This window comes from Theropithecus gelada, chromosome 1 (assembly GCF_003255815.1).
Source record: "Theropithecus gelada isolate Dixy chromosome 1, Tgel_1.0, whole genome shotgun sequence".
NCBI lineage: Eukaryota > Metazoa > Chordata > Mammalia > Primates > Cercopithecidae > Theropithecus > Theropithecus gelada.
In genome coordinates, this window is record NC_037668.1 from 187195903 (window position 1) to 187211329 (window position 15427).

Sequence of the window (15427 nt, forward strand, 5' to 3'; positions counted from 1 at the left end):
AATATAAACCAGAGGCCAGAAGCTGGCAGCACATCTGTCCCAATGTTTTTTAAAATCAGGAAGTATTACAGGAAAAATCTAAATGGCTCTTTTTTCCTGAATAATGGGAAGATCTGGCAACACTGTCTCATAATCCTTCATGGCCACAGGTACAGCTGAGAAGGTGCAGGCAGATCCCTTTAAATTAACCAAAAGGATGCCAACTTGCCATAAACTTCATTTCCCTCCAGTATCTTATTACTGATTTACTTCACTGATTTCTATTACCTGCTCCATTCTTCTTGTGAGCATTTGCCTTTCTAGGCCCTTGTGTTTGCAACCTCTGGTATACCTATATATGGCACAGGAATTCAAAGAAATGACTCTGTGAAAGAGGTAGAAAATAAGCTCAGACTTTAAATAAACGATGTGGATCAACAGTGTGGCCTAACAGAAAGAGAAAAACAGCACAAGCTATAGCAATAAGGAAGGGACGTACAGAAAGCCCAAAAGTTTTATCTAAAAGCAGCTTACAGCAACTAGGTAATCAATGACAGACAGTGTGGCATAATGCTTTGGCATTAGATTCAAATTCCAGTTCCATTACTTAGTACTTAAGTGCTAAGTTAAGTTACTTAAGCCTAAATTTGTGTTTCTTCAGCTACTGAGTTACTTAACATTTCTTCAATTAATGAAATACAATAGTATAGTTGTACTCAACACTTACTAATTTCTTCCAACACCCTATTTTCATAGCAGAAGAACCTTGCCAGAGGCAGGTAAAGTGATTTGTCTAAGTTCACATAGCTAGTGGAGAGTCAGAGCTTCCCTGTTTTTTACTCAGTTCAGGGTTATGTTTGTTTTTAAACCACACCACATCAATTAATAAGAATGACCTTATACAGAGAAGAGAGGTCATTTTGTAGAATAGGAGGATATGACATTATGTAACATCAGAATTTTAATATTTAAAAGTATTAAGTATCTGAAAGAATTTCACTCATGTTTGGTAATAATATATAAAAGCTGTTTCATCTTAAGATACATTACACAGTAAGACATAACATACTATAACAACATCAAGTTTCTTGTAAGTTTAAAACCTTCATTAGCAACTTAATAAGTAAAATGTTTACAAATTCTTCTAGGCTATAAAGAGTATTACATTACTTAGGTGGCTGCCTCCTGACAAAGTCTAGCTCTTGTTCTTTGTTAACAAAAACCAAACTCATCAGCCTGCAACTATTTCTAAGTGAAGTTGAGCACTATTTTTTTTCGGTATTCAACTTAAAAGATCTCTGGCCAGCAGACTAAAATGTTTGTTTTATAATTGCCCGCTGAACTATGATAGTTTGTTTCCAGATGGTGCCCTTCCTTCAACCTGCACACAATCTCTCCTTGTTTGAAACTATTCAACCTCCTGCTGATCCCACCCCCCTATTTAAGGCTACAAAGAGGAAATCCTAAGGAGGAGATTCCCGCCCCCAGTCTCCAGCAATTTTTGGTGATGTAATATGTGGGCTGAACTTGAGTCTACTGAGAAAGAGGGAATCACTATTCAGGGGTACTGTATATACAATCTGGGTCAGCTGCAGCTGGTTACTGCATTTCTCCATGTGGCAGACAGAGCAAAGCCACAACGCTTTCACTGCTGGATTAAAGACGGCCCACAGACCCGAACTTCTACTATACTACTTAAAATTACACAGGTGGCTCGTCAAATTCAATTGATTAGTATTGTAAAAGGAAAAAGAAGTTCCTTCTTACAGCTTGGATTCAACGGTTCAAAACAAAAATGCAGCTGCCATTAAAGTCACAGATGAACAAACTTCTACACTGATTTTTAAAATCAAGAATAAGGGCAGCAAGTTTCTGGATTCACTGTATCAACAGATACAAAAAGGTATTTAATATTTCTTTCATTTATAAATATTATGTATAGTAAATGCATAACTATTTTATATTTGTAGTAGAAATTTCAGAATCTTTTACCAAACAAAGACCTTTAGAATGTACTAGTTTATCTTATCTGAAAAAGGTTTTATCTTGCAACTTGACATAAAAACATTAAGTACTGTGCGATGGTTAATGCATTATTTGAGGTTCAATTTAATGATATTTAGTGTATATGATTACAGACTGATACATGCATCCCATGCTGGGTTTCTGAAAACAAGTGCTTTAGTGACAGTAGAAAGACATTTTAACAAGTAACAGATTAAATGTATAAGGTTTATAGCACAATGATTAAAAACAAAGGAATACAAACTAAATAGTCATGAACGCAATTAGTTTCTCTTCCTGCAGCTACAGTGTGTGTGCTGAAGACATACATGAACTGTTGGATTTCTCAGAGTGTAGTCATAAAACAAAGCTAAGATATAAAAATAGTTGAAAGTCTTTGCAACAAAATCTCAATTACAGTATAACCAAATATTAAGCAGAAATTCTTGTACAGATTTAAGAGTAATCTATGGCATTTCTTGTTCCAACTCAAAATTTTAAATAGCTTTCCAGGCTTACATGTAACAGTAATTTAATTTGGATGACAGAAATTAACTTGCTACAAATGGAATTACTTGGAAAAGCGAAGTTATTGATATACACATAAAAGCATTATGTAAGTAGTCAGTATTAACAATAGAAAATAAGAACCCAGAAGATGTAATTAATTAAATACATGACTAAAAGGCTAGAAATATGTAATATTTTTAGATAGAAATAATTTTGTTAAGCACACATAAGAGGTTTCCTTCAATATTCTATCTGGGAGCTTTTTTTACATGCATTATAAAAACTATTAAAGATAACATTACTCGTTACCAATAGTATGCCTTAAACCAAAGACACTTACGTTTGTTAGATTTGGGGCTCCTTTGGCCTTATAAAAATTAAAGATATTAATGGTTAAGAATCTTGAACAAGCAAATAATGGTAAAGCTAAAAGTTTTTCCAACTTTGCTTTCGTGTCCTTTCCTTAAAGATTTAAAACTGTAAATACTGGCAGGATTTCTGTTAAACACACATTTTACAAGAAATTCTAACAAAATTCCCAAGCAATAGTGGATCTGAAATACTGTCATCTCTCTTTTTTATTGTTACGTGCTATGGAAAGTGCAGGACTTCATTAAGCCTCAGTTCTTACTGACACTGTCTTAAGGCAAGCATTTAATCTGAACCCCAAATCACACAGATAACTATTTATCCTTTTCTTAAATATATCCAGGCGATCAGATTGTTTTCAAGTCTCTTCCCAGAACATATTTCACAATCTAGAAATTCTTTATCTAACATATCCTGAATGCTTCATAAATTTAACTTCGTTGCCTCATGTTGTTTTCAGTGCATGACACAGCCAGTTAAATGCCTCTATGAGTTTACCATCTGAAAGGAGGCAAATCTTGACTTTCGTTTCTTCTCTCTACTAGCTGGCAATATAGCAACTATGAAGAGAAATGTTACTAATAAAATTAACCCAATGCATAGAAGACCTTTTTTTCTCTTTTAAAAATAACTAAGTAAAGACTTAGATTTAAACATAAGTATTCTATAACTAATTTATAACATTCTCTTGGGGCCTAGGAAAATTTTAACATATACAGCAAGTTTTATGAGGTAACACAGATTTATGGATCTTTCGCTTCAAAACAGAACATATGTGAGAAAATATTAAATAAGAGAATGTTTTTAGAAAACATAACAGTAAATGTATTTTTAAAACCAGTTCTTTACTCCTGACGTAGCTAGTCTACTACTTAAGAAATGTGGCTCTTTGCCCTGCTTTAAGTGACAGTGAAGCCAATATTTTTGTATTATTAAAAAAATTGTATTTATTTAAAAAATAAACTTTTAGTTGCCTCCTTTAAATGCTAATTTAGATCACTTTTTCTTGTGGTAAACAGTGATTTATCTTATGATTTAATCTTATAGGAACCACAATGAGCCAAGGCAGAATACACACAAGGAAGCTGCTTTTATTTTAATTTAGATTAGCATTTTGGTGTTTTTTGTTCTTCAATGACAATACTGATGCTAAGTCCTAACAGCAGTCTTGGATGATGCACTTTTAGCTGTTCTATAAAAATCTGTGTCTGGTATTAATACGAGCTGTTCAATCAGAATATTACTAATAAAATTCTATTTGTTTTAGAGTTTTATATTACTTCCTGCATTCTCTCTGCTTTGGTAGTTTATTTCATAGCAAATATTATTTAAGTAAAATAATTTTATGATCTAAGAGTTTCCATTCTAGTATTAAAACGAATGGACTTTAGCAGTAGGTAAGTTAAATTAAATATATAGGAAAAATTATATATATGTGCCCAGGAGTATGACGGCTTTTGTTTTCTTGTCCCTAGTTTTTAAAATAACCCATATCTAAATTCCACGAATCTGGAGATATAATAAATATTTTATCGGTTTTTGGTATAGGTAACATATATAGTAAAAGTCTATTTTTAAAAATAAAATAGAGACTGTTTCTGTCTAAATTTTCTATATACGTCAGAAAGCAAGTTATGAAAACATAAAAAGCTAAAAAAAAAAACCCACGTGTGCTTTGGCTATCAGTCAGCAAAAGAAGGCCTCGATAGAAATACAGATTGTTATGGCCTCCCTATCTTTTGTTTTCATTCCCTCTCTTGTTGGTAAAATAATAATAATTCTCCATACTCCATCCATATTTGCCTTATTTTCATTATCTACCCATTTTGAAGACACTATTCAACTGAAAAATACCAAAAACAAAAGAACATGGTTTTAGAAAGTGAAAGTAGCAGTAGTCTTCATGACGATAGCAGAAGAGTCTATATTTCATTGACATGACCTTTGTTTTCGGGAGGGGTCCATAATCATAGGTTAGATATATAACTACCAGCTGACAGAGTACATATGGAGGGAAAGGCACTGCAGCAGAAAAGTCTGAGATGTAAAAAATGATTTGGCAGAACTTGGACACAAATTCTACCAAAAATTATCCATAAACACTTTTGTATAATTAAGTAACCAGTCAATGAAAATGGATATAAACCAGGAAAAGGCTGTGAAAAACAAGAAACATAAACTTAAGACTCCTCTGTGGTTATGATATGACTAGGGTAAAAATCACAGGTTTAGAAAAGTTAGGAGTAGAAGGTTTGAATCCCATTTGAGTGATTTAGCTTCTCAAGGATTTTACTCCTTTATAAAATGATACAGCATTACTTCAGTGTTGTAAATGCAAATAGTTAACATGTGTTAAGCTACATAAATATAAGGGTTTGAAAACATGAACTCGGAAGTCCACAGCCGGGATTCAAATTCTCGCTCCATCACTATGAACCTGTGTGACTCTTGATAATAAGGTGCTTAACTTTTGGATGCCAAGTTTTCCATCTGAAAGTGGGGATCATAATAATCTATTTCATAGGGTTGTGGTGATAAGTAAAACATGAAAATGGCTTAAAACAGTGCCTAACACTGAACAAGCACTCAATAAACGTTAATTACTGTTATTGTTGTGTTGTTATTAATAACAGGCATAAACGACTTAGGAGTTGGTTTCTTAAATCAAGAAACAGGTACTTATGTGGAAATTTGGACAGAAAAGCTCTGTCTTAGGGTATCCACTGCCATCCTTCAAAAATGGCAGATAGGTATCAAATTCGCAAGAGTGAAAAGGTGGCCTGTAATAGACCAGCTCGTTAGTAGATCTGATGGAGTGAACATACCTTACCCATTCTACTGCTGCTACTTTTGTGGGAGGTAACTAAAGAGAAAGGAAAAAGTATTGGCTCTTGAAACTGTTACCTCAGAAGAATTTGTACTATAAAGAAGTATTTCTCATCTGCTACAGCAAAAACGAAACATTCCAAGCACATATTTTAGTATATGTGCTGCTGCTATAAATACTGACTATGGGCCAGAGAACCCGATCTAGACCTAGTTCTAATCCTTGTGTGGCCTTAGCCTTCAACATGCAGAGTACAAAGAGGTTCTTGAATGACAGGGTCTCTAAGGCGTTTCCAACTCTGACATTCATATTCAATTACAGATATGTTTCTTTCCTTGGTAATGCATGTAGAAAATTACTAACATTGTACTAAAATACAGTTCAGTAGAACTTCTGTTAGAAGAACAAATCTGCTGAATCATCTGTAAGCTTAGAGTACATATAATTATGGTTCAGGAAATATAATTACCCACAATGACTATGAGCATTCTATCATTCTAAAACCTGTCACTAATCCCAAAAGGAGATGCTATAAAAATAAAAAGCATACGATGCTAAAACTATCTGGGTTTAGATTTGTCTAAAATCTTTAACTTTATTGAACATTTTAATGAAGAAGACATAATTTATTACAGAGGACCAATTTAATTGGAATTGCATGGTATGAATCTAAAACATTGGCTAGTAAAGTCACCTGGTAATTGTAATACTGGTTAGACAAGAATGTTTTAATTAATGCCTTACAAACACTGTGTACCATTTTCATAGTCTTAAGGTAGTGAGCTTTTTAAAGGTAAGAAAGCTATCTTATCAGGGTCTCAAAAGCCTCAACAGCACTAGCAATGTACCTTCGCACAGAGTGGACACTGACCAAAATCTGCTCAATAAACTGGGGAACAAAAAGCATTACAATAAGGTGATAGCTGAAAGAGCTATTCTCTGAAACCTAATTTTTAAACAAATGCCAAAGTACTACAACTTAATATTAAAATTAAGAAATTAATAAAGTTAATTCTAGCCTAATTTATTAACACCAATATTCAGTTTTCCCTCAGATAGTTTTTAATATTACTGACTTTAATGTAGATTAACATGAATTCTTTTTGCTTTTTCCCCTTCACTGATTTGTTTCTCAAAAGACATCATTTTACAACCTCATTTCAAAATGAAGGCTTTTACCTGGACCCTAGGTGTGCTATTCTTCCTACTAGTGGACGTTGGACGTTGCAGAGGTGGACAATTCAAAATTAAAAAAATAAACCAGAGAAGGTACCCTCGCGCCACAGATGGTAAAGAGGAAGCAAAGAAATGTGCATACACATTCCTGGTACCTGAACAAAGAATAACAGGGCCAATCTGTGTCAACACCAAAGGGCAAGATGCAAGTACCATTAAAGACATGATCACCAGGATGGACCTTGAAAACCTGAAGGATGTGCTCTCCAGGCAGAAGCGGGAGATAGATGTTCTGCAACTGGTGGTGGATGTAGATGGAAACATTGTGAATGAGGTAAAGCTGCTGAGAAAGGAAAGCCGTAACATGAACTCTCGTGTTACTCAACTCTACATGCAACTATTACATGAGATTATCCGTAAGAGGGATAATTCACTTGAACTTTCCCAATTGGAAAACAAAATCCTCAATGTCACCACAGAAATGTTGAAGATGGCAACAAGGTACAGGGAACTAGAGGTGAAATATGCTTCCTTGACAGATCTTGTCAATAACCAATCTGTGATGATCACTTTGTTGGAAGAACAGTGCTTGAGGATATTTTCCCGACAAGACACCCATGTGTCTCCCCCACTTGTCCAGGTGGTGCCACAACATATTCCTAACAGCCATCAGTATACTCCTGGTCTGCTGGGAGGTAACGAGATTCAGAGGGATCCAGGTTATCCCAGAGATTTAATGCCGCCACCTGATCTGGCAACTTCTCCCACCAAAAGCCCTTTCAAGATACCACCGGTAACTTTCATCAATGAAGGTGAGTAACCTCTTACTGTAAAACGTGGGAGTATGAGGTTAATATTTTTATGCTTTATCAGACAATGCTCATAATAAATGCTTATTCTTCATTTTGTGATGTTATTATACATGTACATTAAAATTTCTATTTTTGTTTTTTATTAATATAATCAAGAATTGAACTTAAATACATCTCCTCTTCCAGCTCTGAATTTCTAGAAGGTTATAAAAACTTAGTGTACTCTGTGAAAAAAAACAGTCTTCCATCCAAATTCTTATAATTGAGGGGCTACTATTCTTGAATAAATCCATGTTCCCCTCCGAACCACTCCTGTGCGCCATAACCATCCTATCAGCTTCTAGCTGGGTCGTCGCTGCTACCCAACAATTCTTTTATTTACCTCCTGCTGCTTGTACCATCATCTTCTTCAAAAGAAACACGTAAAATTTTGCTTTCACTCTCTTCAAGCTGTAATCACACCTCATTATCTTCACTCTCAGCAGATGACTCATCTACTACCATACTGAGTAAGTCTAATCAGGTCCTGAGTTTTGTTCTTTCTTATCTTGAAAGCATCTGTACAAAAGCCATACCTCTTGCCCTCAGCCTCAAGAAGAAAAGGTATCGCTCCTATTTCCAAGGCTAAACAATTAGTACTGCGTATACTAAGAAACATAAATGTTCATTACTATAAAAAAAACTATTGCATTGATCATGCATGATTCCAAACTCCACTTTTAAATTTCATTTCTTTCTCTCTTCATGCATTCAACATCAGTCACTGATCTAGCTGTCCAGAAAGCAAAGATGAATAATTCATCTTTGTTTCAGTTTACTAAACCCACTGCTAACTTTCTGATATTTATTTTACACTTGTATCCATTTTCTTATAACTCATTCCCCAGAATCCTTTACAAGCTGATTTGCTTCCTAAGAGTGGAAGGGAAAACCCAAATGCCCCAAAGCAATGAGTAAATAAATTGCAGCTCATTCACTCATTGAAAAGGCAGGTCATAAAACACATACTATGAAATAATTTTAAACAATAACAATAAAAACAAAGAATAAAACTAGAAAGAAATATATCACGAAGTGGTTTCATCTCTGTCAGTGAATACCACTTGGCTGTTCACAGCCCTGCTTTCCTGGCCTTCTCCATTTTAATATTCTTCCTTCCTTCCTATTTCTTTAGGTCCTTCACTGGCATCTTCTTCCTTCTATGCCTTAAAGTCTTTCTTCAAGATACTCTACTTTAGAATATTTGGCTTCAAGTATCACCACTGCTCAGATGATTCCTGAATGGAGCTCTCCCTCCTGATTTAACCAAAGCTAGATGTTAGCATTTGGATATTTCACCATTACCTCAAATGCTACTCTTTATTGAAACACCTTCTTTCAGCTTATCTGTCAATTTAGCAGATCTCAAGGCTTAACTCAAATAATACCTTTGATGTTATGACTTCCCAGATTCAAACAAACATACCTAGGTGGCTCTTTCCCCAAATCACTGACTATTTCTTAAACATGTTTTCTATATGATATTACATTGAAGTTAGTTATTGATACGTCTGTCTACTTGTTGGTCTGAATGCTTCTGGAAGATAGTTAACTGTCTTTTCACCACTTGATCTCAACATCTCTGTTTTGGTTAATGTTGTCACCCCTTTCCAAATGAGGTTGGCTCATCTTTGACACTTCCCCAGCTGCCCCATACATAGGCCACTGAATTCTACCCAGGTCTCCTTTTTGGTCTCCTGTGTGCATGTCCCTCATTTCTATTCAGAGCCGGAACTCTCGTTTACATTCAAATGATCCACAGCAGCAGCCAGAAGGCAGAGACTCCATAGGCTACCAGCTGTGTGATCTTCGGGGAAAGAAAATTATCTGTGCCTCAATTTCCTTACCTGTGAAATGGGAATAACAGTATTTACCTCGTAAGATTTAACAATTGAAGAGTGCTTAGAACAGTGCCTGGCACTCAAATGTTAGTTCTTACTATGAACTGTATAATAGCTTGCCAACTGGTGTAACTCTGTTTTCTCTCTCCATCAAAATATATTTACATTGCCAGCAGATCCATCTTCTTAAACTACTTACATATCTGCTTTCTGCAAACACAAAAAGTCCAATTTGCTTAGTCTGGCTAAGTATAATGTCCTCCTAAAGACTCAAGCCTACTTTCCTAGTGGACCTTCCACTAGTTTCCTTCACAAAAACCATCTGTTCCAATAAAATAAATCCACTCATTTTCCCCTAAATATTTTCCAAGCTTTCTGCCTACTCAAAGAATAAGGCTCAAGCCAAACCAACCATCCATCCATCCAACCAACCAAATAAATAAAATGCAACTCCTCCTTGAGGCCCTTGTTGACTCCCACAGGTTTGAAGTGATTGTTCCTCTCCATGAACACCTCTACTCTCTGTAACACATGTAAGATATTATGTATAGTCCCTCTTGAATTATCAGTTATCTTTACATACACTCAGCATACATCTAACTAAGATGCTTTTCAACTATATTATAAGCTCCTTCCTGGTAGATGGTTACTGTGTCTTATCTCATACTTATCTGCAGTTGCTAAATATGTGTTAGCTGATTTGGTAACATTTTTATAGAGCTTCTTAAAATTGTCATTCCAAAGACCCTCATGAAAGTAATATGTTATATCATACTGGATTTGTTCATGTTATACTGTTCTAAGTTACAGTAGCAATAGGCCAGAGTATCATTAAATTAGGTAAATAATGATCATTATTAATATCCTCGCTGGGCATGGTGGCTCATGCCTGTAATCTCAATACTTTGGGAGGCTGAAGCAGATGGGATCACTTGAGGTCACGAGTTTGAGACCATCCTGGCCAACATGGTGAAACCCTGTCTCTACAAAAAATACAAAAATTAGTTTGGCGTGGTGGCGCGTGCCTGTAATCCCGGCTATTCAGGAGGCTGAGGCAGGAGAATCACTTGAACCTGGGGGGCGGAGGTTGTAGTGAGCTGAGATCGTACCACTGCACTCCAGCCTGGGCGACAGAGTGAGACTCAAACAACAACAACAACAACAACAAACAAACAAACCTCAACCCCTTTGATTTCCAAAGGAAAATGCGGTGTATTAAGTGATCCACTGGGTACAGAAATGAAAAACAGAAAATTGCTTTTGATATCCTTTAAAAAATTTTGTTTTATGTAAGCTTTTATATAATTTATCAGTAGTTTGTATACATAAGTTATAAACAAACATAATTGAGCTGTGTGAATTTTTTTTAACTGATGAAGTATACGATTACGTAAGTATGAAGACAACTGCCAAGGAGTATTCTACGTGATCCCTGAAGCTTGAGTGGATGGCATAACCAATTCTAGCAGAAATCATTATTCACATTTTTAAACACTGACAAACTTTTCTAAGAAAATGTTTATACAAAATGAAACATACCAATTCTATGTTTTATTATACACTGAGCATTAGTACAAAAAAAACCCACTAATGCTACAGAATTAAACCTCATGTTACGGATTTAGTATGTCAAAAGTCCTCTTAAACACATTTTGTTTTAATGAAAAAATGGTGAACTTATCCCCAATAAACCTTTCTTTAATGCAGAAATTAAGGGCATGTAACTTTTTTCTGTTATTCATTATTTGTTTTATGTAAACATTAACTTTTTACTTATTTTACTCTATAAATGTTGATCTCTTAAATTCAAAGGCATAATTTGCTACACCATAAGAATTACTACACTAATTAGTACATTAATGAACACATAAGGGAAAGAGCATGGAATTAAGAACCACTGGTTCCACCATTACCTTTGTTATGTAACCTTGGGTAAGTCACTGCCAGTTTGTGTTTTCTCATGTGTCCAATGAGAGTGCTGGACTGGATTATTCTAATATCCTTTTCAAATTCTAATATTGTGTGATTCTTACTAAGTTAAATTACTACAAGCAACAACAAATAGGCTAGCTATTTTCTTTACATAATGTGCTCAATTATTCACTTATGTTATTTTTACGTCTCTCTGGAAAAAGATGTCTCAGGCTGTTAAGGTGCTTGCACAAAAAGGGTAAAGATGGATGGTTACTGGTGTACTTATGTATGCTCTGGCACCAAGAAATTCCTATTACTGTACTTTACATGTAGGTACGTGGTCATTCTAAAGTCTCTACGTGCATAAGGTGAAAATAAACAACAATGTATATTTTAAGAGGTGTTTAGCCAGTTACAAAAGATAAACACTGTATGATTCTACTTATATGAAGTACTTAAGAGTGGTCAAATTCATAGACAGAAAGTAGAATTGTGGTTGCCAGAGGTTATGGGGAGGGTGAATGGGGAGTTGTTTAATGGTTAACAGTTACAGTTTTGCAAGATGAAGAGTTCTGGAGAAGGATGGTGGTGATGGCTGTATAATATAAATGTTCTTAATGCCAATAAACTGTACATTTAAAAATGGTGAAGATGGTAAATTATTATGCATATCACATTTTATAAAAGGTGTTATGACCATCTTTTATTTTCTTTAAAAATGGTTATAAGAAAAATCTACCTCAAAAAAACCCATGAATTTATAAAACATAGTATTTAGATAAAAAACATTTTTCAAACACATTACCTTCTTCTCTACCTTAAAAACAAAATGTTTGAGCATGTAATAATCAGCCTGACAAGCTGCAATCAATGAAATTCTTAACTGTTAATGTTATTTGGTGCCTGCATTTTGGGTTAGTCTTTTATAAAATAAAACATTACTCTTTTACAAATAGCATATTTATAAAAATAAGTTTATTCTTTGTAGGAGAGCTGAGTGGAGAAAGTTCCTTCACCATGTGTAAAAGCATAGATCTGAATATCAGTAAACTTTGATTCTGGCAAAGCTTTCTGGGGTTCAGTTGCCTCTTTTGTAAATAAATTGTTGTGATGATTAAACGAGGGGGTGCAGGTAGAAGTGTTTTGTGTATGATCTGGCATGGTTTGACCACCGTTAATTATTACATATGTTATACACTTCCCTTTATGTGTCTTTCCTTGTCATATTAGGTTTATGAGGACATAAATGGTAAGCTTAAAAAATTAAAACTTTGTAGTGGCGGGCGCCTGTAATCCCAGCTACTTGGGAGGCTGAGGCAGGAGAATCACTTGAACTTGGGAGGCGGAGGTTGCAGTGAGCCGAGATCACGACACTGCACTCCAACCTGGCGACAGAGTGAGACTCCGTCTCAAAAACAAACAAACAAACAAACAAACAAAAAAAGTTATACTTGGAAAGTAGTCATTAGAAACTAAAAATATGCTTTTTAGTGGTAGGGTTATTTTAAATCACCAAATATTTACATTTTTCAAATTATTTATAATGCTTCTTAACACACCTTTTAGGTATAATTGGTTTCAGTGGAATACTTATACTAACATTTAATACAAAACAAACAAAACAAAAAAACTAGTTAAGCCAAGGTGCTGTTGGAAAATGACTGTATTAGCCAGTTATGAGAAAATAATTGATAAATTCTTTAATAATTAAAAAAATAAAAGTTTGGTTTGCTAAATACAGTTTAAACATACAGATTAATAAATTAGGTAATTCATATTATTACAGAAAGACCCTACTGTCACTTTAGAAAGTATTTGTCTCAAACGTCCCACTCTAGAAATGTTGAATATATTTATCTGAAAGTTAATGCACAACCCAACTGAAAAGTTTACCTCTCAAAAGATCCTACTTGGTAACCAATAATTTGAAAGCTCTGAATTGGTTTACTGTTTCTCTTGTCACAAAAAGGATTCTCTTTGTAATTTTATAATTAAAAAGTTCTTTTTACAGAAAAAGAACACATATGTTACAGATGGCTCCCAGTAAAGCTGCTATTCAAAGTATGAAATCCTTTTTTCTTTTTTAACTCACTGTTCTATTCAAGATATGGGTTCTTAATAAATACGTCTTGGGAAATAATGTGGCATGACTGGTCAACATTTTTCTTTCTATAAATCAGAGGTATTAATATGGTTTCATTAGCCCTATGTAAACTTTAATCCTCACATAAACTGAGGAACAGAGAGACTGGTTCTTCAAATTCAATGTACAGAATTCCAGTTGCCTGCTTTGAGAAGACTCTTGCAAAAAAAAGTTAATACTACGCTTAGTTTAAAAGAAAGGTAATTCCACTTTATACCTTTTGAATCACCATGAACAAATTCCTGATTCACATATCGATCAATTTATTTCTGAAAATGTGCAAACCTTTAAACTAAATCTGGCTTCTCAAGAATAAAGCTTAAAATTTTCTATTTGTCATTTAACAATTTCTATCAAGCAATGTTTTTTATGGTACAGAAAAAGCAGTGAAAACATTTAAGATAGGGACAATAGATAAGTCTAATTTTAGGGCAGAAAGTAAATAGGATTTGCAAGTAATAATGAGAAAATATTTCTGCTAGGATCAACAACATACACTGGACTAGGACAGGTTAATGGTATGTTTATAAATACAAATAAATATTGAATTCTGATATTTAATATCTTTACTGAGGAGAAAAAAGTAGCTTTATGCACTGCTAAATTTTATTCATATGTTCTGGAAAAGAACTTCAGCTACATTTTCCTGAGTCTAGCAGATATCCAACTGTAAACACAAAGCCCACTGCAAAAAATGGGTTGAAAATTAAAGCTGAAGGTAATCTTAAATTTGCATAATTGAAGTCTTATCAAATCAAAGCTGGATTCAGAAAACTCAGAGCTCTCCATTTGGCTTTAAACAGCTGAATGTCTATTAAATAGCAGAAAATGAGTATAGCTCTATGGAACAAATGATACTTGACAAATATTCTGTCAACATTCAGAACACTGATGTTTCTAAATATTCTGCAGCAAAGCAAATAATCTAATAAAAGTCCAACCTCTGAATATATACTTAAATGTAAACTGTCAAAACTATACTCAAATGAATGCATAGTAAACATTTATGAAAATGATATTCATAGAATAAGCAATACAAAGATAACATTTACAGAATATGCAAATTTATAAAATGAGATAAATATTTATATGTTGTAACAAAACTACTTTCATGTGTGCATTAACTATAATACTAACAGGTTTTAAAGTAAGAGCGATGCTCCTTAGAGATCTCAGCTAGTTCTTAGACTTTGCTACCACATGCCCTACATAACTCCATCAAAGTACTTGTCATATTATAGTGGAATTCTCTCTTTCTTGCGACTTCTCCCACCCTGCACTTGACTCTAAGGTTGTTTCTTTATCCCTTGAGCCTAAAACAGTCCTTAGCCTATAGTAGATGCAGAAAGGACATTTCTTGAAAGAATAATGCAGAATTAAGGGAATTCTGGGAACCACGCCTACTAGGAATCACGTAGTTTTGTAACTACGTATCTGAATTTCTAAGGGGGCTCAAACTGTGAATACACACTGAAAGATAAAGTCCTTGTCTATGAATACTGTAAGTAAACAAATATACTACCTGCATTACATGAAATAATCTAAGAATGAACCTGGGAGTCATAATTCACTTTTCCTTCCATCTCACTCCCACATAAGAAGTTCACTTGGACTCGGGAAGGGGAACATCACACACCGGGGCCTATCATGGGGAGGGGGGCGGGGGGAGGGATTGCATTGGGAGTTATACCTGATGTAAATGACGAGTTGATGGGTGCAGCACACCAACAAGGCACAAGTATACATATGTAACAAACCTGCACGTTATGCACATGTACCCTACAACTTACAGTATAATAATAATAAATAAATT

General features: G+C 34.5%; 2 protein-coding genes across 4 annotated transcripts in view; one reads left to right on the top strand and one right to left on the bottom strand.

The window, feature by feature from the left end:
* RALGPS2 (Ral GEF with PH domain and SH3 binding motif 2) overlaps positions 1-15427 on the bottom strand; it is a 187766-nt gene that overhangs the window by 48017 nt on the left and 124322 nt on the right. The gene's annotated exons all lie outside the window — the stretch shown is intronic.
* The window catches only part of ANGPTL1 (angiopoietin like 1), a 21221-nt gene continuing 7021 nt past the window's right edge, over positions 1228-15427 (top strand). Inside the window, exons 1-2 of one of the 2 annotated variants that reach the window (XM_025389620.1) lie at positions 1228-1882; positions 6829-7677. In XM_025389620.1, coding sequence (XP_025245405.1) covers positions 6855-7677 — 823 coding nt within the window. In that variant the 5' untranslated portion in view covers positions 1228-1882; positions 6829-6854. Of the gene's footprint in view, positions 1883-6639; positions 7678-15427 lie in introns of those variants that run through there. The other variant, XM_025389630.1, reaches the window with a different exon arrangement.